Below are 24,452 nucleotides of genomic sequence, written 5' to 3'. Positions count from 1 at the left end.
GGAGGGGATATTTGATACTCCTTTGCCACGGCGACAGGTGTATAATCTAACTTATAATTCTATTATAGATACTAAATCACAATATTTCCAAATTAAAATTCTATATCAAATTTTGCCCACAAGAAAAATGCTTTGCATTTGGGGGTTACAAGAGGATCAAAACTGTTGTTTCTGTAAAACTGAAATTGAAGATATGTTGCATCTTTTCTGGTTTTGTCCATATGTGGCTATGTTTTGGATGGACCTGGAAAAATGGTGAACCTTGAACTCCCTTGTGTTGTCAATGTGCCCTCAAACAGTAATCTTTGGTGAATTAAGTAATGGATGTCCAAATGTTTTAAATACAGTTATTTCACTGGGTAAGAGATTTATTTTTGAACTGAAAGGAAAAGAATTTCTGACATTGTTTAACTTTCTCTCCTTTTTGATTATCGCAAATAGACAGCAAAAGATCAAGGATTATGAAAGAAAATGGAATACATTAAGGCCTTGGTTAAAAGACTGAGGATGATAAATTGTGGTGGTTTTTTTGTTTTTGTTTTTGCAAATAGTGTTTTTGTTTGTTTGGCTTTTTTAAAAAATGTTCTTTGTATGTCACTTGTGAAAGATGTTTGTTTGCTTTTTGTGTCCTTGTGATCTGTATTTACTGTTTTAATGTAATAATAATAATCAAGAAAAAAACTTTTAAAACCTCTCCGGCAACCATCACCTTATCATGGTGGAGAGGTTTGCAGTGTCCAACATAAAAACATTTTCTTACCTGCCCGCTTGGCTAGTAGATTCGTGTTTTACTGGCCCCATGTGTAATTTTAGTGGCCCAGCCATGAAATATTGAAAATAAAAAAAATTTTGAAGAAAAAAGACTTTGCGTTTAGACTCATGTTTATTTATTGAAATTGAGAAAAAAAAGATTTGTGTCTGTGAGAGTCCTTCTTTGTGTGAGTCTCTCTCTCTCTTGATTATGTGATATGCGGCATTAATTGGTTTCTGGATCCGCTGTTTTCGTTCTCCGTCTCCACGTCTTGCCCAGATGTTAAGCGGGCCTGATGAAGGGTTGTCCGCCGCACGCTTAACGAGCAGCCATGGTCAGCCTTCGCCCGAAACTGCCAACATACTTCACGATACATTACGCCGTCGTGGTGGTTCAGCCAGGTAAACTGATCCCTCCACTTCGGGAGAAATCCCCTTTTCCTCCTCTCGGACTCGTAGCACTCCTTCGCCGACATTTTTCCGAATCACTTTCCCGCGTGCATTCTAGCAAATCACCATTGTCGTACAGACAGTGACTGGCCAATTACTGTAATCAGTGTAATCAGCATGAACCACAAACCCTGGTTTGCGTGTCCCACTGAACCTGGGAGCTAGGTTGTCAGGAGCCATGTGCTTCTGGTAGGGTCTTTCAAGGCAAATTGGTCTCAGGCAAGTGAGGCGAGAGAGCCTGCCCACGTCCGGAGCCAGGCCCGGATGGAGGGCCCGTGAGCGAGTGCCTGGTGGTATGGTCTGCCACCGGACGCGGGGAAAGTCCGGACGCGGGGAAAGTCTACTCCAAGGTGCTGGAAAGGAAGTTCCGGCCGATTGTCGAACCTCAGATTGACGAGGAACAATGCGGATTCCGTCCTGGTAGTGGAACAACGGACCAGCTCTGTACTCTGGCAGGGCTCCTGGAGAGGGCCTGGGAGTACAATCTCAGTAAGACAGACTCATTCCAAGTGGGTGTTGGCCTTTAATATTTAGTATCTGCCGATACCGAGTCCCGATCCGATGCTTGGCCTTAACTAATATTTTACTGGATAATACAGCTGCATTAAGAAAAAACAGTACCTGCATCCAAGCTGTTCCTTAATAGTTTTTTATTTTGTTGAAACAAAGTATATACTTTCATAGTTAATGGCAGTCAGTGCGTTAACATGACACTCAAGAAAACCGAATTACTGAGTAAGTTCAACTATGATCGGATTTTTAAAATCATGTATATTCCTTAGTCTGACTAAAACCGGATCGGATTTCTCATAGTCGAATTAAAACACCTAGATTATTCGATTGATAGTCGCATTACTCCTGCATGTATATGTTCGGTTGGATCCGATTTTGCGTTCTGCGCAGGCGCGGGATGTCTTTCCCGGGGCCGTGAGCCGGAAGTAGAAGGACGACGACGACGGCAACGTCTTTCCTCCAAAATAACTGCAAGCAAGAGCGCCATTGTGAATCTAGTTTGTGTAATTATCATGTACACCATATACGAAATGTACAAAGATGTAGCTTCGTCTCTCTCTTCGTACGCCATCTTTCTTGTTGCTGGTGATGTAAAGAGGTCAGCTGGAGGTTGCTCTGTTATCACTAGTTAAAGTGGGTACAGTACCACCTATCGTACTGGGGTATGACATGCACTGGCCAATAATCCCATTTTCTCAGTGGCATGTATACTCAGACAATAAACTATAAACTACTTAAAGCTAATGAAAGCGCTAACCTTAGCTAACATGGCTAATGTTAGCCCAGCCACCTTAATAATGAAAACCCATCACTAAGTATTGTTTTGTTGGCAGGCTCAAAAGTTCTGCTATCGATTAGTCAAACTGGCTATAAGGTGGATGGGCTAATATTAGCCATGTTAGCGCTTTTATTAGCTTTAAGTAGGCTGACATTTAGACATGTTACTTTACTATCATATCGTCAGAGTCCCACATGTAATTACTGTCTCTGTGCCTACAATCCCAACAACATAACATTACTTGCGGTAAGGTGTTAAGTTAGCATTGTCAATAAAGAAAAAAAAAAAGTATATGTTTACGGCTGTACTTGTCGTCAAACCAGCCCAGTGGCATCACATTTGCATATTCATCAGGGAGCGGAACCCATCCAACAGTCTCTCAGTGCCATAACAATCTCAAGCGGCACATACCGCACATGTGTCGGTTGAATAACAGCGGCATAATATCAGCATACCACTCCGAGAATCTGTATGTCAGTCTGGGGATCGGTATTTACCACTCCGAGAATCTGTATGTCATTCTAGGGATCGGTATATGCCATTGAGCAGCAATCGACATACCAAGACAAAAGTGTCTTTCAAGCAACCGGGCAGTTATAACGTTGGTTTGTGTTTAGAACACTCTGAAGTGGTTGAATTTATTTTGGGAAATAACTCATGCTTCAGAAAGGCAGCATGGCAAAAATGTTGCACCGGGTAATACTTAGCTTGTAACTCCGTCTACTGCGATGTGAGGAATTTTGTTTATTACTCAGGATATTTACAGTGACTCGGCATGAGGCACTCCTCATCGTAATTTAGTTGTATTGATCAGAAATATAACAATCAGGACTAATTCAACCTTATGTGAAGGCGCCATCTTGGTTATCTGGAGTCCTCTGTTACCATGTTTACAAGCAGGCTCCTCTGTGGGGAGGGGCTTTGAAGGCAACAGAGGGGTAGAAGGACTGACCTGGCAGCTGTTCTCGTTCAAATTTTCTGGCTAAGTCCACTTTTTTCTCATAACTACAGACTGCAACTTTATAGTACTTAGCTATTAATTTTCCTAATGAAATAAAGCTATTTTGTGAGGCGAGAACTGTCACAATGGCAGCTGGGAAATAAAGTAGAAACTAGGTGTTGCTCTGTGATGATATGTGAACATTACCTAACTTGTAAAAAATGTAAACTTTTATCAAACCAAATGCAGTCAGCCAAGACATACAAATCTTCTCAGGCCCACAAGATGCTTGAGGGAAAGGAATCCCTTGCACAAACAATGCATCAGCGGTGAGGTGTTTTATGGCACGGAGATAATGTTGTCGAAATTGATGTGATAAAAATTAGATAAGGTTCTGGTTGTTCTCTCATGTGGTTGTTTTGTAATTTTGGGGAAGGAAGGAGAAAAATATAGTGAAAGAGGAACATTACTTATAAAAGACAGAACTTATCGCTTAGGGGAATACATCTCTTTGCACACTCTAGCAGGGTTGGAACCATTACATCACGCTCTATGAATGCATTAGCTACAGTGTTAGTGTTAGTGTTACAATGGTTGTTGACCACAGAATTCACCAGTGATAGTAACACCAGGGTACAGTATATTCACAAAAAAAGGAATTTTACAAAATAGCTGCTTCAGGGCATCAAGCCAAATCATCTATCATTTATGTTTTTTACAGTTCTCTTCTAACAGCGTAGGTCATACCAGTGATGTCAACTGAAAGCTTCATATGAAATCTTGAGAGAAATGTGAAACTCTCTTATAACTCAACAGCAGAATTAAAAATCACTCTGATGCCATCACTTTACTTCCTCTGACCCATGACCTGGTTATTTAAAAAATAATTATCTTTCTTTTGTTTGGAATTTTGTTGTCACATGTCATCTCTGCCATATATTTGATAGTCATATACTACTGCATTTGAAATAGATGGAAAAACATGGCTTTGCACTGAAAATACAACACTTTCCTCTTTTGCATGACTGAGGAAATGTTGAAAAACCTACTTTAATAAAATGAATATAGCCAAATTGATACCAAGAGGTATTAATTGTCGGGCACAGTGTTACGATCCCAGAGGTCTTATAAACAATTATGTTGTATGCGCTTTAATTGCCTCTTTACTTTAATACCCCTCTTACCTCAGTGTGTGTGATTGGTTGCAGGTGTGTTTGAGTGAGTATAGGTTGTCCAGGGAGCTGATGGGTTCCTGACTCGAAGCCAGACGTTTAAAGGCCAGCTCTTCCCAGTTCCTGTGGTCTCTCCTCTCTCAGCCAGACTACCAACATGTCTGCTTGAGTGTGGGATGTGTTTTTAGATAAAACCTTCTGCTGGTGGTGCTTGATGGATGGGAAAGGGGGAGTCTCATTTTCATGTGCGCCAGAGTTCTCCCTAGGCCCTGGGCGTAACACACAGTTTAAGTTAGAAGAAAACTGCGCCACAGTATGTGAGGCCAAGCCCACTTCTTACAACAGAGCAGGGTTGAAATCTCCCAGATTCAGTCAGACTTTACAGTTGCCATCATGGGCGTCACTGACTTCCTACTACTGAGCTGTCTGGGATTTGCCATCACTGCTCATGGTGAGTTACAGATAAGCTTGGGACACAAATGTGTGTTTAGTATAAACAAGCTGGTGTTTGGTCTAACGTTCACTTGTCCTCACTGCTAGTGCTCATCTGTCTCTTTCTTCATTTTTCATCACAGCTCAGGACTGTGCCAGACCTGCTGGAGGACCCAACATGAATTTAAAGGATGAATACATTCTTAAAGCAACTTTCTCCGATGGGGATCAAGCAGCCTTTGAATGTGATATTGGTTACACGTCTGCAGGAGGGTCCTCATCTATAACTTGTACTGCTGGCAGTTGGAGTGCTGTGATGCTGAAATGCCAGAGTAAATATTAACACCTTCTATTCACTATTCTCATATTCAAAGCCCTCTTGTGAATCCCAGCTTATCATCATAAAAATGCTCTTTTATGTAGAAAACCTACATTATCTAATGACCAGTCTGTTGTCATTAGTCCATAAAGATATCTAGTGATTTTTAAAGGATGGAGTTTTATACTAATGGGAGTTTTCTATTTTGCAGGGAGAAACTGTGGCTCTCCTGGAGAAGTGCAAAATGGATATATTGATCACCTTAAAGAGGATTTATTCGGTGATCATATTGAGATCACTTGCAATCAAGGGTAACTAATAAACTGAGATCATTCATGTTCATAGAAATTATTGTTTTGATATGTAGTTGTGAGTACTGTATTCTAACACTATAATGTAAACTATAATGTAGGAAACACCAATGTTTCCAAATGGAAAAACATTAAATTCTAATCAAAGTGGATTGCACAGTGGGGCTTGCCACTGTTTAATCCATGGTCTAACACACCGTGACACCGAGGAAAACCCCCCTCCGAGAGATCGAGTTTTCCAACCGCTAGCCTATGTAGTTTTAGCAACCTCAGAAAAGACTGCATGATCATAATACACTGCAGTTTATGCCTCCACCACGAAACTGCCATCAAATAATGCTCAGAACAGCACCAAACTTCAGCAACAGTACAAATGTACCCCATTTGTACTGTTGCTGAAGTTTGGTGCTGTTCTGAGCGATCGTCAGGGCTTCCCCACAACGAGCACGCTGCTGCAGGAGTGTGGTGAGCTGTGTTCTCTTTTCAGGAGAAATCCAGCAAAGCTAGCAGATGTTTGATGCCTCGAGCTATGTGCTGCCAACCTATTTGTACTGTTTCTGAAGTTTGGTACTGTTCTGAGCATTATTTGTGGCTATGTCGGTTTCTTGGTGGAGGCATAGACTGCAGTCTATTGTTATCGTGTGGTGTTTCCTGAGGTTGCTAAAACTACATAAGCTAGCAGTCGGAAAACTAGATCTCTCTGGGGGGGGGGTCTTACTCTGTATCACGGTGTGTTAGACCATGGATTAAATCTACACCGGAATATCCCTTTAATTTTCAGTGTTGTCATGTGAAATACAAGGTTTATCAAATCTTCCTTAAAGTAACTTTCGGATGTCAAACTTTTTTTTTTACTTCCTTCAACAGTTACAGATTGGTTGGTAAAAGTAGAATCACTTGTGGAGCAGAAGGGTGGATGGGCAGATTGCCAGTATGTGAAGGTTGGTAGTCTCAATGTGTTTATACAAAATACATTACTAAATGAATACTTGGTGTCTTTTTCCATCCTAAAGATGAGGAGATGTTGTACAGTACAGTTGTCAAAATGGTTTGACACTCAATGGATCAGCTTCAATATCATGTTCAGATGATGGGAAATTTAAGCCTGATCCCCCAACATGTACCAGTAAGTGTTTTAAAAAAAATGTAATCTTCTCAATATATTCACAGTGTAATCTCAGCTATTTCTGATACACTCACGTACTATGGAAACATCCTCTATATTTGGCTATTTTAAAATGTCTTTTGTAGTCCTCATTGCATTGTTTTCTTCCTCTTCTTCTGCTAGGTGGTAGGGCTGGGCAATATTAACTTATTGTTCCCTGATATTGTAATGTGGCATTGGTGTTGTCTTTTCTTGGTTTTAGAGGTAGACATAAGGTTATTGAGTTTTATTCCGAATTTATCAAATACTAACGCTCTGCGTTGGGTGGCCAGGCTGGCCACTAAAAACCCTGCAATACATTAAAGTGATTTAATTTTCTGAACTCACCAGAGTTTTCTTCTTATTCTAATACTTACCTTTACCCAGTCAGTCGTTGTGTCCACGTTACTAGTGATCATTTATTGAAAATTATATGAATGTTATTTATTGAGATATCTGATTTTGTGGCCCAGTTCAGCATTTAAGATGTTCTTTTGAGCAGATTTAAGAATATCAAGACATATATTGTGAATTACTAGAAAATGGCTGTATTTTTTTAAGTCCATATCACCCAGCCCCTCTAAGTTGTTAAATACAGTTTTAAAAAGTCTGGAAGTTCCTGTAGTGCTTCGGTTTGAAAAACTGTTGTGTTTTTTGCTCCTCTGCAAGTGGACCTTTTTATGCGACTAGTGCATTGCCCGTAGGAAGCATGTATTCTCATAGAAAAGTGGGAGGTTAAGTAGCTTTTTCATGGATGGCCAAATGAGGCTGTGTTTGAAGGTGGGACGTCATGGATATAATTGGTTGTTTTTGACTACTTTTGATTATACCATTATATTTCACCTTAAAAACTATTTACCTTGCCTTACTTGGTGTAATTATTTTTAGCACAACCTCACATGTGTGACTGTACAGTTATTTTTTCATTTTAAGGTACTATATTAACACTATGGACCTAAAATCACTAAATAACATAAAATCAGAGTAGAAAAAGTTTTTTTTTTTACTGTGAAAACCAAAAATATGTTTAATGAACCAATTGCATTAGTTATAATGCAAATATAAATTGTTGTTTACTAAATTGGTGCATAAGTTTTTGAAATTTACAAAGTTATGTGTAACTATTTACATTTAAATGCAGACAATGCCTCAGGCTCCTCAGCTCATTCCTGCCTGTTCCACATTCAGCCGTCTCCTCCTTGGTTTGCCTCACAACACGACTCCACTACTCACTAAACACACCACACCAAACACTACATAACACACTAACTATACACTCCAAACACGCTATATGTCACAAATCTCTCAACTCTCAAAACTTGCCATCTCTGTCGCCGTCTCCAACACATCACTGCTGCTGTCAATCATCCGCCGATGTCCCTCCCACATCTTCCTGTTTCTCAACAACCAAACTTGCTGCTTGGACACTTTCGTGACAAAAGCACATTTTTACTGTTTCATCTTGCATCAGACATAAAGCAAACGTAGCGGCAATGTTCGTGAAAAAGCGTGTTTGACATTATTTACCCTAAATCCAGTTTTGGACGTGCCAGTGCATCCGCTCCGTCAACTCGGTAGGTAGGCCGTGTGGGTCGGTTAGCGGCTAGCAGCTAGCTACACATGAACATCCACAGATTCCGATCCCACTTTGTTGACCACGCGTCTCCGGATCTCCTCAGACCCGAACAGACTCGGTCTGGACTTGTTTAATCTCATTACAATCCACAACAGTCAGTTTAGATGAACAGAACAGAATGGGACCGAACCGCGGGCAAATCCGGGTCCAGCTTGCGCCGCTGCAGGTTATAAATCCGCTTGTGACAAAAGCACATTTTTACTGTTTCTTCCTGCACCAGACACAAAGCAAACGTAACGGAAATGTTCGCGAAAAAGCGTGTTGGACATTATTTACGCTAAATCCAGTTTTGGGCTTGCCAGTGGCGTCCGCTCCGTCAACTCGGTAGGTAGGCTGTGTGGGTCGGTGAGCGGCTAGCAGCTAGCTATATATATATATATATATATATATATATATATATATATATATATATATATATATATATATATATATATGTGTATATATATATATATATATGTATATATATATATATGTATATATATATATATATATGTGTATATATGTATATATGTATATATATATTGGATTATCCTGTCTCTATTCTCCTGGCAAATACTTTTCACAAAATATATTAATAGTCCTTTTAAAATAGAGAAGAAGATTTTAAGTTGCATCAGTGGTCAAAGTTATGGACTTAAACGGCAACTGCACAAATTTCAGACAGTAAAGTGTGTTTAAAGGTCATTGGGGGATTTAACTGCGTAAGTGGAAAAAGTAGCAAGGAGCCTTTTTTTTTAAACCAGAGGAAGCCACTTGTAATGAGATTGATTTCTCACCAAGCAGCTTCAGCCAGAGTCACTGGAGGCAGTCAGTCATCTTGAATGCAGCTTCCTCTGGACTCACAAAAGGCTTCACAGTACTTTTTTTCACATATGCAGCAGTACTCCCAGAGATGTATAAACACACTTTAATGTGTAAAATTGGTGGGGTTACCCTTGAGTACTGTACCATACCTTTCAGACAAGACGTGCTGTGTAATATCTTAGAATTTTCATTAAATGTCTTTGTTCATGGGTTTCATATGAGCCATGTGCTTCCCACATAATGTTGGAAGAACACACTGGATCTTGCTGTGTGACGTAACTACATCTCTGATGGCAGTAACATTGTCCTCATTACCCTTTTGTTTTGTTTCATTTCACCAAATCGTCACCCCACCTGAAGCAGGTAAAGTCCATATTAATGCTATACAGAACAATCTGAAGCCATACAGTGTGTTTACTCAACGAAATTGTGCAGCTTGTTCAGTTGAATGACCCCAGTGATGGCATATTTCTTAACACATATACAAACCTTCCTTTTATCTGTAAGGTTCTGAGTTCAGTAGATCAGTTTATGGATTTCTGTTTTTAAAATACATAAACATTTTCCCACTAAGGGAATATAACCCATGTTGGTCTCTTCATTTTGAAATGATTGCAGTTTTTTGCTTTACACACTGATGTGGGTTGATTCTGTTAGAGCACGATCAATGTATTCCGAATTGTATTGATTTCCATTTACTTTTTTTTTTTTCTCGTTTGCAGACATCAACTGTGAAGCGCCTCACGTTGAACATGGCTACGCTAATGTTCAACCCCCTTACAGACCCAATGATAACGTCACGTTCGAATGCCGAGGGTTATATTACATGGATGGGAACGCTACCCTGACATGTGAGGCAGATGGTAAATGGTCATCACCTCCCCCAAAATGTAAGTTTGGCCTCAATCTGAAAATCAACCTGTTACGTTTGAACATGAGCAAAAAACATACTGTCATGCTAATCACAGAATATTCTGTATGTGCAGTTGATCGTAGTTTCTCTTTTTGGATAAGATTAGCATTTTGTTAATCTTATGTTAGGAGGTTTGACAAAGTTTCAAGTGGAATGGCACTCAATAGAGCGCATACCTCCGCCAAGGCCCCTTTTTAAATGAATCAAGCCTAATTCAACATTCAACAAATTCAACACTCTGAACTGACTGCTTTAATTTAAGATCACCATAAACAATTTTTAAAAAAAAGAAAATGTTTAACACGTGCAAAAAAATATACTTAAAATATAATTAATATAATAATATAATTTTTTCCCACTCTGTTTCATACAGAAGCGTATTGCATTCACTTGAATTATTTATTTTTTTTGGTTAGTTTTTCTGAGTAATTTCTTCTGTTTTTCTGAGTAATTTTTTTTTTTTTGGTGTGTTTTTCGGAGTAATTTATTTTCATGGTTGGTTTTTCGGAGTAATTTTTTTTCTGATTTTCTGAATAATTCTTTTTCTGAGTTTAGAGAGCATTTGAAACAATAGCCATATTCATACCTTTATTGAGAGCTTGATGGAAACAATCTTGACTGACTTGTGTAGTTTAATCCAGATTTACTTTGAGCTTGGTTTAAGACACTATCTTTATGTCATATCCATGGTTTTACCATTAGTTTGTCGACTCTACACAGGCACCTGAGGACTTTGCAGTTGTTCAGAAGGAAAGCCTATTCAGATCTGCTAGACATAGCAATGTTTGCATGAATGTGCGGGCAGGAGTTACTATAGGCCCATGGGCGTCACTTGCAGGATAGAGGTTCTCGCGGGAGTTCGAAGATGATTCAGAAAAAATATTACTCAGAAAAACAGGAAAATAATTAGTCAGAAAAACAGGAAAAAAATTATTCAAATTATTATTATTTTTTTCAAGTGAATGCAATACGCTTCCATAGTTTCAAACATGAATTAAAAAAAAAAAAATGAAACATCCCCATTTGGTTTCCTGCAAAAAAAGTTGAGGAACCCATAAAGATTGTCCTCACAAAACTTTTTCAAGTCATAAAGACTGGACACAAAACAACTAAGATCAAGCTTAGTAAATGGATGACCAGATACAAACATTTCTTCCCTTGCACCTTGAGGCTTCTGTAACCAGCAGATGAGCATCATGGTTTTATCAAACCCAATGTTTGATACAATTCTGCCCTTATTGTTTTTTAAACAGGCACGTTAAGTGGTAGAAAAGTTGCAGCTGTGGTAGGAGGAGGTAAGTCACAACTTCAAAAGTAGAGCACGAATGTAAATCGATGATGTTGACCCAAATGAAATGATGATAGCCTCAGAAGAACAGCGTGGTTATATCACAGTAGACTAGATTTCTGAGGGTGTCATGTTTTTATTTGGGTTGACAAAACGGATCAAAGTGACACATTCAGTCGTTCGAGCATATTCATGTGGTGATTTCTCAATGTGCCACTTTATCACCTAACTGTGCATGGTTCAACAGTAACGTTTAAATGTTGTTGCAAGGCTGGCAACCAGATTTCAGCTTTTTTTAGGCTAAACTGAAAATATGTTTTTTTTTAGTCACCGAATAGTGTGAGTAATTTAGATTCTTCAAAGTTATACATTTGCTGAATGCATAGAAATGTTTAAAAGCTTTATCGCAGTATAAAAATGACTTGTACTTTGAATCTGGTGTGTTCTTAGTTAATGTGTTCACCTTCTTTTCCTGCTGGGCCTGTACAAAATTCTAGTAGTGCATCTGTTGTCATGTTCTCCATATGTCCTGCAAAAGGCATGAATCGTTTGCCAGTGGCACCTAGTAACCATTACTGTTGAGCCATGCTATGCTTTGTGTTTTGTACATGATATCTATCCAAGATTTCACTGACTAATGCTAACAGATAAGTTTAAAAAAAGAAAAGCTTTGTAAGATTACTAATGAAACCTTTTTCATGTCAGGATGATGTCAGCCATTTACCCACTGCTACATTATTATTTTGTCTTCATCAAAGTTTGGAGTGAACATGAACAAGCACAGACACACATTAGGTCTAAGGGATGCAGTTCACCAGTTCACCTTGTTTATTCCCTGTTGTATTAAGATATTATATCATTTCTTCCAATAACTGTTCAATTCATCAATACAAAGATTCAAGGAGAAAGTCAACCTTTCCGTACCATATATTTCATTCACTATCCCGACCCACCCTGATCTTGTTGGGGTTCTTTAATCATCCATATTCTGGTAATGGCTTGACAACAGCTGTAAGCAGTGTTTGAAGAAGGTATTTGTCACGTTGGCTAAGTTATGATGGATTTGAATCATCATCTTTAAACATCTCTCCTTTTTCTTCATCATAGTTGTACTCGCGGCAGCAGGAGTAGTAGTTGGTGGTGCTGTCCTTCACAACATGAACAAAGACCAACGGTAATATGTTTCAATGTCTCATTCATCTTTGCAGACTGACCCTTTGAATGGCTTTAACAATTAATGACAGTGACAGTGTTGATCCTTGTCATGACTTCTCTAACCTTTTTATTTTCTTATGTCTGTGCTTTGTGTTTAGTTTGTATGTTCATACTGTGAACCAGTATGGACATACCGAATCAGACTTGCGAGAGCATGCGCACTCGAGACTTCCGCCAACCGAGCTAACTTCCAGTTTAGCGCTGAGCTAATTTCGATGGGCAAAAAAATCTTCTAGAATCCCCAAATTTTATTGGACCAAATTGGCCAAATTCTGACAGTAAACAGGTCATTTCACGGGGTTGTGAGGCTTTTATTACCATTTTACAGACGTGTCTTTAACAGTGTAGCTTTTGGGAAAAAGACCCCATTGCGTCACACGATGATATATTTACATGGCTTTACCACGAAAAAACTGGCTTCAAGGCCTGGCGCTCTTTGTGGTGGCTTAATCTCGATGATGAGGCCAGACGTCTTCTTTGCAGGGGAAGTTATGGTCAAGCCAAAGGCGTTAAATAGTCCTCCTCCTCTTTTTTTGTTGGCTTTACCGGCGAAATAAAAACCACACCGCCATTCACTATATTTGAGTGTTAAACATTGTGCTATTCAGTGATGGGTGCGCTGTCCGGAGTGAGTGAGAATGGGATGCGCAGCTCATAAAATAGAAAATCAATATGTGGAGGCCAATGTTTATATTGTGGCGGACTGCCACAAATAAATTAATGTGTGGGAAACACTGTGTGAAAGATGTCTGTCTGTCTCTGTGTTGCATGTTGAAGTTTTGTGCACTTGTAAGGCTTTTCAATAAGGGTTTTTTCTCCACTTAAACACTCTCCTACACAGAACTGTATGTCACTCAGTCCAAAAAGCACTGCCCCAAGTGCTGTATGGTGGCTTTAATGAAGCGTTGACACACATTCAGATGTGGAGGTCAATGAAATGCTGAATTGCTGATAAAGCCAGTTATGGTATGAAAAAATGAGGTGCATTGATCGTGTTTATCATCTCCTTTTCTGTAGATCTGACACATTTGCATTGCCAAATGTGTCACATGTACTCCTAAGGTCGAGTCTAAAGGATGAGCGGAACAACTGGAAACAGATTATTACTGTTATTATTACATCATTCCAACCCTCACCTGTGGTCATGGGCTCTGGGTAGTGACAGAAAGAATGAGGTTGTGGATATGAACAGCCTAAAAGGTTTTTCTCGATCGCCTGAAAGAATCCAGCTGAGGTGGTTGAAGCATCTGATTAGAATGCCTCGCTTTGGAGGTTTTGTTGAGACATCTGGAAAGCCCCTCTCACTCTGCTGCCAACACGACCCAACCCCCAGATAGGTGGAAGAAGATAGGAAGTGGTTGCTGGCATTTGATATGCATCAGAGTTTCACCACTTTCAAATGGCAGCTGAATTGGCCACAAACTTTGCCAAAAAGATAATGAAATCTGATAAAACTGTGACAAAAAAACATTTGGTGGTATAGCATGTTTTCCTTCTGCTGAAGAGGTGTGTTCTTCACATTTAAATTGAGTTACTGGCACTTTGTATGTGTGTGTCTATGTGAGGTATTCTCTGTAGCCTGGTGTTATAGTCTTGTGGGTGATAAAGGTGTTGAACTTGCTCCTTGTCTGCCTGCTCGTACATACGCAATAATGTTAATCACTTAATTTTGGATTACAGCCGTCAGAAGCGCCTTGTTGAAGAGATTGCTCCAGAAGCTGAAGAGGAAGTAGCTCTCTTGGTAAGAAGAAGGACCACCACTTGCATCTGAACTATTTTTATGCCAAATGAACAAATGATGATATGATGAGCAAGAATCCATCCATCTCTATTACCCATTATCCTTTGCAGGATGGCGTGGGGCTGAAGCAGAGCCCAACTGGCAATGGTCAAACCTCGGGGGAGGGGCACCGTGGACAAGTCCCCAGGTATGAGCAAGAACAATGTGTGACAATGTGGGCAGAAGCTTTTTGATTTTTTTTCATACTGCATCCTTTTTTTTTGTACTGTATCCTAATGATTTAATATTAATGGTATTGGAACCAAGAGTAAAAAGATTATTTTCTTCCCTCTTCCAAGTAGTCCTGTGCTTCGAACTCACCTGCTCACTCAGAGATTTATTTCCTCTTTCACAGCGCTGGACACATTTTCACAATTTGTCTAAAAATGTCTCCTTTTAAATTTTGTTTCTTCTGTTTTCCTGTAGAAAGCGCGTCAATCCTTTTGGACGAAAATAATTGCCTTTAATACGACTAGATGAGAAGAGGAATGTCGCTGAACTCGTTGAATGTTTCCGTCCTGTCCATGTGCATGTGATGGCACAGGCCTATAGCATTTCCTGAGTGTTTTTTCTGAACGCCAATCTGAGATTAATAATCCTCAGAAAAATGTAGCGCAATCCTTCGCTTATGCTTTAAGTGGCTCCTCTGAGGCAGCTTTCGCCATTTACAGAGATCTGTAAAACAGTCCCTCGTATACTGCCTGAACATAAAAGGTATGTTCCATATGCCTCAACTCTTTTCAGAGTGTCAGTTTCACATAGTAACAGAAAAGGCAAAGAAATACTTTGAGTATTATGACACAAATACTGTCTGTTACATTTTACGTGTGTGTGTGTGTGTGTGTGTGTGTGTGTGTGTGTGTGTGTGTGTGTGTGTGTGAGGAAAGAAAAATACTTTTTTATATTGTTTTGAAGATGCTTTTTATGTCTGTACTTTTTTATTCAACTGATGAAATAAACAGTAAGAAAGACTCACCACTGTGTACACAATGAACTCTTTATGTACTTAACTGTTACACAAAATATGTAAAAATACTTGTTTTGCATTTGTTTTGAATTTATCACTTTTTGTCATTACAAATATTAATATTCTAACTATTTGAATTTTAAAAAATGAGCTGATATCATTTGCAACAGGAAAATGATAGATTTTAAATGATGTTTTACGTCTAGAAATAATTCTGTATGTTCAGCTGAAGGGAGTTTACAGAAATACAGAACAGACAGACGGTTGGTTGTTTGTTTTAATATTCAAACATGAAAGATGAGCCGTCTGATATGCAGTATACAGATGTGGCTATGCATAAGTCAACTTGTATAATACAGCAAAAATTAAATCAATTCTTTAATATGGAGACAGGAAAAATACATTTACTTTAAGGCCTATAAATGCTAGAAATTAAACTTGTGGATTTGATTTATGAGTTTTGTTTTTCCAGCTCAAAGTCACACTCGCCTCAAATATTTTAGACACGCTATAATAGAATCAAACATTTAGAAAATTAACTGAATTAAATACAAACTGAGAACTGATCAAAAAACACATCCCCTAACATTTCTTTTTATTATAGTACCACCTGGTGGATTTTACCCAGAATAGAAAATTGTCTGTGATATTGTGATACTTTGATCAAGTTGGCAGATGGACATCTAGTGGTGGTGGTGTTACAGTACAATACCAGAGAAATTCATCACTTAAATATTATGTTGAGTACAGTGACAGGATTCTGTAGGGTCCCGGGAATTTAAACAAACAAATCCACAACATGAACTGGGAGGCCCTTGGTGAGTTGGTATGGAATAACCCACTGGTGATCTCTGGCACAATATGGACATTACAAATGTGATCATAATACTTTATAACAGTGATGAGATGTAACAGTAAATTCACTCAAGTTCAATTTTTAGGTATACTTTAGTTACACACTCATTTTCTGCTGCTTTGAACTTCCACTCTATTACATTTTGGAGACAGATATTACACACTCTTTACTTTAATACATTCATCTGATAACTTCAGTAACCAGTTACTATGCAGATTAAATGCTGCATCACAGCCCATAGTAGCGTATTTCTTAATTTATTTATTTTGGCAGCAACCTGATTTAAAAAAAAAAAAAAGGAAAAGAAAAAGAAAAAATGATTCTGATGATCAGAAAAATGCTGAAAATCAGATCCAATAACTGGTTGACCCAAAGTATAGAGGATATATATATACTGTACATCTGAATATGTGCATCATTTCTTGTATTTCTGATATCATTTAATATCACATTCTGTAAGACTTTTACTCAACTACTAGGCTATCTTTACATTTAATCAAGTACGACTGCTGGGTGCTTTTACAACACTGCTTCTCATAATCTCCCCTAATTGCTTTGGTTTATCTAAACTGTGTGCATTAATGTGTTTTCTGCAACCATAATGGATGTTGATTGTGGTTGCGGCAGGTGAAAATGCTTTCATGGCAGCTAACAGTGGGTTTGTAGTCAACAAATGTGTATTAAGTGCTTATCTTTGCTTTCCTTGTTGTTATTATGGACGCTTGTAGCTTCAAGAATACATCCATAGAGGTCAAAACTAAGCAAGCTTGATGCTTGTATTTTGGCTGCGGGAAGCTTCATACCTGTCAGTACTTTAAACAGTGTGAATGAAGGAGAGAAGTTGACAGGAAGCCAAGCCATAAGAAGGCTTACTATTCATCGAAACGTCTATCAGTCGCTTCAGAAGTGTCTGTGAGAGTTGTTCAGTCGTGTTTCCTCTGTACCAACACTCTTCTCACATGTTTCTTTAACTGCTCTAATTCTGGTGTCAGGATCAGACTATGTTCTGTATGTTGTTTATTTCAGGGGTGCCAAAACTGAAAACTACTGTGTTGCAGGTTTTTTTTAAAGATACAAAACATTATAAGGGGTCATAAGTTCCTTTAATTAAATGACTTCATGTGCAAAGGGTCATTCTGTACGGCGTGCTCAGAATATGAAAAATAATAATTAGGGATCCTACATATTTGATGTATATATATATAGATGTATACTCCAAAAAATAAGAACCAGTATAAAGGTTAATGTTATTTAAAAAGATGTTTGAAAGATTTTTTTTTATTACAAACATCTGGCCAGCCAAATTTAATCTTAGTGCAGGCCCACTTTGTTCAGCACTGGTTTATACAATGGACTTGTGTAGATTTGACTTTAGTGCCTCCTAGTGGTCATATTAGAAAATAATAACAATAATAAACTTTATTTCTATAGCACTTTTTAAAAACAAGGTTTACAAAGTGCTTTGACAGACAAAGCAATAATACAAGTTACAAATACAGGGGACGATAAAATCGCTCGCATGAAATGGTTGAGATAACAGAGGTAATGATTCAAAATTGGTAAAGTGGGTGAGATGAAAGAGATAAAAATAAATAAAGTAGGCCAAATAACAGGAATATAATAAATAAAATAACACAAAAACAAGACTAGAGTTAGAATGGACACACAAGGGCCACATCACATAAAGGAAAGTCTATAAAAGTCAGTTTTAAGAAGTGATTAAAAGACAAAAAAATCATGTATTACATCAAAACTGTTCAGTTCTAATGCAAATCCCACACAAAGGGGCATTAAGTATAGGAAAATGTTAGTTAGTTGTCTGTTGGGAAATCCTTATTGCACAAGGCTCCCATTCATAAAACATGCCATTGTGATGACTTACCTTTTACTCATCGGGCCAACACATTTATGACTGTGTGGACACAATGAGCACCACCACGGCCACAACTCCACCTCTGACAACCTGCCAGGCTCCCACGATCACCTATCCTGACACAGGAAACCAGTCTCTACAAATTAAATCAATAAAACTCTTGAATATTTGTTTTTCAGCAGGTTAGACTTCAGCATATTTATTATTTTTTTCTTTTACTCACTTTGATTTTTGATCTTTTAAATCTTAGAAAAGCCACTCGGTGTCTTAAAGGAAAAGTTCACCCAAAAATCCAAATTCTGTCTATGTCTCATCACCCGTGTGCAAACTGGAACCTGGGATGAAGTTTTTTTAGTCTAATGGACATTTCTGAAGCTTCACACACGAAAGAGCATTGCCACATTCTCTTTAATAACTGAAGTAGATGGGGACTTGTTTTAAAACACTAAAAACACCCCAAAAACACAAACAAAATGACTCCATACAGTTCGTCCGGCTTAACCCAAGTCTCCAGAGGTCCAGAGAACCCAAACTGATTTGAAAAGACATTATTTATCCCATAGGTGCACGGTCGAGCTCGGGCACCCACCACCAAGGTGTAGGCTAACACTTTTAGCCTAAGGTGGTGATTTCAGCATTATAAATAACATCTTTTTAAATCCGTTTGGGATCTCAGGACCTGATAAGTTCTGGATAAAGGCGGACAAGCTGTGTGGAACCATCTTGTGGTTTTCAGTTGCTTCAGTTGCAACGCTATTTTGCAGCGAAGCTCCAGAAATGCTTTTTGGACTACAAACCTCAACCTGACTTTCCTTCGGCGTGGGAGTGAGGTAGTAGTGATGTAAATGGAATTTTTGGGTAAACTTTTCCTTTCAATTAGCTCCACAAAATGTTGGTTTTAAAAAAAAACAACAGTCTTGTCCTTTTAGGGCATAGACAGGGGAGCCATTTTGGTATTTACTGCTCCGCTGGGGATCTTTTGCGTTCTTATTGATATTTCTGTGCATCGTAAACAAATGTACAAAAGCAACGAAGAAGCGCGTCAAGAGGAAGAGGCGGGCTCGCTTCAGGCGAATGCCACATTTGGCTAAGTGACCTGCATGTGTGGTCGTTCTTCGGAAGTCACATCAGCCCCTGTGTTATTGGTTTGGTGGCTGCATTCTTTATACCAAGGTTCTCTGATAAGGTGGTGATTTGTGAGGAGTCTGGGTCATGATGTGCTTCAGCGTGTTTATCAGAGTGTGTTGTTAATTCAGATTTGAGAACTTTCTCGGGCCTACCAAAGCTTTCTTAACCAGGCTTTCCATTTTTTTTAAAGCGTTTAAAAAAAAGAACTGATAATCTCTCACCGCATGTTTGCTCAGAAAATAAATACTACAATCAGTGTTGTAAAAAGTGCGATAAAGTCGTACTTGAGTTAAAGATATTGTTTTAAAATATGACTTTTGTCTCATACGGGCAGTACAAATATCTTATATTTAATGCACTCAATTATAAAAAGTAATTTTCTTAAAATAGATGTAAATATCAAAAGTACACAACTGATTTCTTGAGTGAGTAATAGTACTTAATTTTTTTCCAAGTGAAATGAAGCTATTTTAATAAAGTGAGGCAAGAACTGTCACAATGGAAATTTGACTGAGAAAGAGGAACTAGGCGTTGCTCTGGGATGCTCTGTGAACATTTCCTAGCTTGTTTATAAAGTGAACTTAATTCTATCGAATCAACTAGATGCAGTCAGCCTGGTCATTTAATTTCCACTCCATTCTTCCATGTAAACAAGTCATACAATAGACCATTCTGAAGGGGGGGGGGGAGGAGTGGATGGGCGTTATTCACACACCGGAATTTCATTGCGGAAAGCCAAACCCTCACTTCCTGTTCACAAATATCGCAGCTTACATCTCTGTCACGCCAAATGCAGTTGTACTGACTCCATGTGTATTGGCTTTATTTTGACACATACGTAAGTGTGACTTGAGAGTGATGTCGATTAAAAATACATTTATAAAGAAAGCTTCTTGTTGTTGGCATTTCTGTCCCATTTAATTTTGAATCTAATGTAAACTAATAACATGAGTGATGTGATTTAGAACAAACAGGGATCGTTTCCTCACAATCTTTAAATGCAAATACCTCACCCAGGTAAGGCAACAATGAATCAGCGGTGAGGTGTTTTACGGCACGGAGATAAGTCGTCTTAATTGATGTGATAAAAATTCCAACTGTCCACAAGAAGATGTGCAGGGCCGGACGCAGGATACATTTAACAGCCCTCCCATCAGAAGCTACACATCAGAGAGCCTGGTTGCAACTTTGAAGATAAGGTTCTGGTTGTTCTCTCATCAGGGTGTTTTGAAGTTTTTGGGAAGGAAGGAGAAAAACAATGTAAAAGAGGAACATTACTTATAAAAAGAGAAAAGACAGGACGTATCGCTCAGGGGGAATACGTCACTTCCCGTTATTGACTCTACCGGGGTTGGGTCCATTACATCACACTCTATGAATGCTTTGGCTACAGTGGTGGTGTTAGTGTTAGAATGATGGTTGTTTCTGGGTGATGGCTTACAAAGTCTTGCTGGGAAATGTGAAGGACCGGTTGACGGTAAAGCCAGGGTACATCATATTCACAAAAAATGAATTCTACAAAATGGCTGCTTCAGGGCCTCAAACCACATGTTGTCAATCATCTGAAACTCACTAAATCACGTCATTAAATCCATGTGTATTGCACTTTTTTATTCATATTTTATTCATTTCTACAGTTCCCTACCAACATAGCTCAAACCAGTGAGGTCAACTGAAAGAGGACTTAAAAATCACTCTGATGACATCACTGTACTTCCTTGGAACCATGACATGGTTATTTAGAAAATATTTATCTGTCTCTTTTTTTTTTTTTTTAATTTTGTTTTCACATGTCATTACTGCCTTATACTGATAGTTATGTTTACATTACTGCATTTGAAATGGAAGGAAAATACATGGTTTTGCACTAAATATACAGCACTACTGAGGGAATGTTGAATAACTGATTAATTGTTAAAATAACCTGTTGTTTTACTATAAAATATGAATATATAATAATACAAAGTGTGTTTTAGGTGTCATTTTTTCTCTAAAGGCTGGGGACAGAAAAATGTTTCCATAGAATGACCCATAACATATAAAATATCATACAGACCCAAAGCTTTTAAGGGAAGTTCTCGAAATTCTGAGAAGAACTGAGGCCTTGAACGCACCTGTGCCCCTCAGCCCAAGATCTCAAAAACCACGAAGATGTAAGAAAAATGACGACAAACAAACAGCTTAGAATCCTTTATTGACGTTTAATTTGTTAACCGTGTGCTTAATGACAGCTTGTTTCCGTTTTATGGTCACGTTTTCCATTGATATAAACAATTTCACACCACGGGCTCAAAGTTCGTCTTTAAGTCGGGGGCAGTTTCGGTTAGAGGAAAACTGCGTCACAGTTTGGAAGCCGAACCCATTTCCGACATCAGAGCTGCGGAGAAGAAGGAGCCTTCACCTCTTCGGTCGCAGCCATTGTGGCAGACTCTTCGTACTTCACTGGGTGAGTCAAAAAATAAATCCTTTTGCTGTCAAACCGCAAACAGAACCGCGGTAACGCTTTTACTCGAATGTAACCGTCTCAACGTCCGTCGATGCTACGTTAGCTAAACGATACTAAGCTAACCCAGCGTTGCGCAAGGTTGCGATTTTCACAACGTTAATAATGTATTTGATATGAGCAAATCCATACGTCGAGTTGAAGACAGTTCAACGCCGTTTCAGTATCCTTAAGTTCTACCGGCAAGTTCGGCGTAGATCCACTATGTGTTAAAGTTGAATGTAGTTAAGCTTGCGCCATTAGTGTTAACACAACGCGTTACCGCCCATCGTGTTTTGACGAAGGAAGATGGAGGGGAAACATGCCTGATATACCAGTATTACGGACTAACATTTCACTGCTATATCGACATCCTTGTATTTATGTTCTTTGAAACGTATGCCGAATTTGTCCGTCAAAACTGTCGTTATGGACCAGTTGTAAAGTAGCTCTGTAGGATTAGCTTCATAAGCGGTGTCATGTTTGTTGGCAAAATATGAAGAGATTTTGAATGGAGTTTGGTGTAGTTAACGTTTTCTCCAGTCGATTACAAACGACAAGCCTGAGCGCATTTCTGTCAATACACATACACGTCAGACTTAATACATGTCGTTATTTATATACGTATGCATGTAATGTGTGTGTTATCCTCAACTGAACTAATGTTTACGTTTTAGTTCGATGTGTGTGTGTAGTAGCTACTTGTTATGGATAACTTGCATGTCTGAAATTGAATGTGTTCAGCAGAGACGTCAGTAGAATAAACCATCTTAACCAGTAATCATCTGATTGTCTGACGTATATTTGCTTTTCGTCTGTGCCAGAAAACTCCCTGACTTCAGTCAGACTTTCCAGTTGCCATCATGGGCGTAACTGACTTCCTACTACTGAGCTGTCTGGGATTTGCCATCACTGCTCATGGTGAGTTGGACAGATAAGCTCGGGACACATATGTATGTTTAGTATAAACAAGCTTGTGTTTGGTCTAACGTTCACTTCCTCGTCCACACTGCTTTCATCACAGCTCAAAACTGTGCCAAACCTACTGGAGGACCCAACATGCATTTAAAGGGCGAAGATATCCTGAAAGAAACTTTTGCTGATGGGGATCGAGCAGCCTTTGAATGTGCTGCTGGTTACATGTCTGCAGGAGGATCCTCATCCATTACTTGTACTGCTGGCAGTTGGAGTACAGTGACTCTGAAATGCGAAAGTAAATATCAGCACCTTCTATTCTCTGTTCTCGTATTCCAAACCCACTTGTGAATTACAGCTTATCATCATGAAAATTATCTAGTGACCAGTCTGTTGTCATTAGTTCATATAGATATTCAGTGATTTTGAAAGGCGGAGTTTTATACTAATGGGATTTTTCTATTTTGCAGGGAAAAACTGTGGCTCTCCTGGAGAAGTGCCAAATGGACAAATTCATTACCCTCAAGAGAATTTGTTCGGTGATTATATTGAGATCACCTGCAATGAAGGGTAACCAATAAACTGAGATGATTCATGTGATGGTTCATGTTCATAGAAATTGTTTTTGAAATGCAGTTGTGAATACTGTATTTTTACACTATAATGTAAACTATAATGTAGGAAACACCAATGTTTCCAAATGGAAAAAACATTTAATTCTAATTAAAGTGGATTGCTCAGTGGGGCATCATTAATTCTCATTGTTATGTGAAATACAGTTTAACAAAAGTTGCTCTATGATGTCAAACTTTTTTTTATTTTATTTTTATTCCATGAACAGTTACAGATTGGTTGGTAATAGTAGAATCACTTGTGGAGCACAAGGGTGGATGGGCAGATTGCCAAGATGTGAAGGTTGGTAGTCTCAATGTGTTTATACGAAATACATTACTAAACAAATACTTGGTGTCTTTTTCCATCCTAAAAAATTTCGTTTTTATTTTGTAGTGGCGAAATGTGATGAGGCACCTCAGGTTACAGATGCCACCTTCACTCCATACAAAGACCCCTATGACTATGGAGATGTTGTACAGTACAGTTGTCGAAATGGTTTGACACTCAATGGATCAGCTTCAATAGAATGTTCAGATGATGGAACATTTAAGCCTGCTCCCCCAATATGTACCAGTAAGTGTTTTAAAACATTTTTTTTTTTTACCTTACTCAACATATTGGCAGTGTAATCTCAGCTGTTAATGATACTCTCATGTACTTCGGAAACTTATTTTTATTTTTTACAAATGTGATTGTTCTCATTTTAATTTTCTTTGCCTGCAGGGGTTCAGTGTGAAGATCTTGACATCCCAAATCTTGACTGGATAAGTGGTTCTCGACCACCTCATGGATACAAGGCTATTCTCACGTACAGGTGCAGAACTGGATACAGAATGGTTGGGCAGCCTACCTTGACATGTGACATAAACAGTAAATGGTCACCTGGACTTCCAAGATGTGAAAGTAAGTCAAATGAAAACAACTACTTTTTTACGCTGTTTAGTTGGTCATCACGTTCTTGCATGTGACTAGTGTAATAACATCACGTCCTCTATACTTGGCTACTTTTAAAATGTGTTTAGTCCTCATTGCATTGTTTTCTTACCCTTCTTCTGCTAGGTGGTAGGGCTGGGCAATATTAACATGTTGTCCTGATATGAGAGTAATATTTTGAATGAAGTTTCTGAACTTACCAGAGTATTGTACTTATTCTAATACTTTTCTTACCTAG

At 38.6% G+C, this 24,452-nt stretch overlaps 2 protein-coding genes across 11 annotated transcripts in view; both read left to right on the top strand.

Annotated features, from left to right (window-relative positions):
- The window catches only part of LOC115584381 (C4b-binding protein alpha chain-like), a 42,480-nt gene that overhangs the window by 8,716 nt on the left and 9,312 nt on the right, over nt 1–24,452 (top strand). For 2 of the 8 annotated variants that reach the window (XM_030421762.1, XM_030421760.1), the window contains exons 1-7: nt 21,380–21,715; nt 22,576–22,672; nt 22,776–22,964; nt 23,137–23,236; nt 23,508–23,581; nt 23,675–23,854; nt 24,005–24,184. The exons of 1 other annotated variant lie outside the window; for it this stretch is intronic. In XM_030421762.1, the coding sequence (XP_030277622.1) occupies nt 22,615–22,672; nt 22,776–22,964; nt 23,137–23,236; nt 23,508–23,581; nt 23,675–23,854; nt 24,005–24,184 (781 nt within the window). In that variant the 5' untranslated portion in view covers nt 21,380–21,715; nt 22,576–22,614. Of the gene's footprint in view, nt 1–21,379; nt 21,716–22,575; nt 22,673–22,775; nt 22,965–23,136; nt 23,237–23,507; nt 23,582–23,674; nt 23,855–24,004; nt 24,185–24,452 lie in introns of those variants that run through there. 5 more of the 8 variants (XM_030421761.1, XM_030421764.1, XM_030421763.1 and 2 more) reach the window with 4 other exon arrangements.
- LOC115584383 (C4b-binding protein alpha chain-like) overlaps nt 1–24,452 on the top strand; it is a 53,488-nt gene that overhangs the window by 22,292 nt on the left and 6,744 nt on the right. Inside the window, exons 3-12 of one of the 3 annotated variants that reach the window (XM_030421769.1) lie at nt 4,976–5,054; nt 5,179–5,367; nt 5,566–5,665; nt 6,533–6,606; nt 9,972–10,139; nt 11,416–11,457; nt 12,558–12,624; nt 14,346–14,406; nt 14,517–14,593; nt 14,872–15,420. In XM_030421769.1, the coding sequence (XP_030277629.1) occupies nt 4,997–5,054; nt 5,179–5,367; nt 5,566–5,665; nt 6,533–6,606; nt 9,972–10,139; nt 11,416–11,457; nt 12,558–12,624; nt 14,346–14,406; nt 14,517–14,593; nt 14,872–14,902 (867 nt within the window). In that variant the 5' untranslated portion in view covers nt 4,976–4,996 and the 3' untranslated portion in view covers nt 14,903–15,420. The other 2 variants (XR_003984532.1, XM_030421775.1) reach the window with 2 other exon arrangements.

This window comes from Sparus aurata, chromosome 7 (genome assembly GCF_900880675.1).
Source record: "Sparus aurata chromosome 7, fSpaAur1.1, whole genome shotgun sequence".
In the NCBI taxonomy this organism is placed as follows: domain Eukaryota; kingdom Metazoa; phylum Chordata; class Actinopteri; order Spariformes; family Sparidae; genus Sparus; species Sparus aurata.
This window is presented reverse-complemented; position numbering and strand designations above follow the sequence as displayed.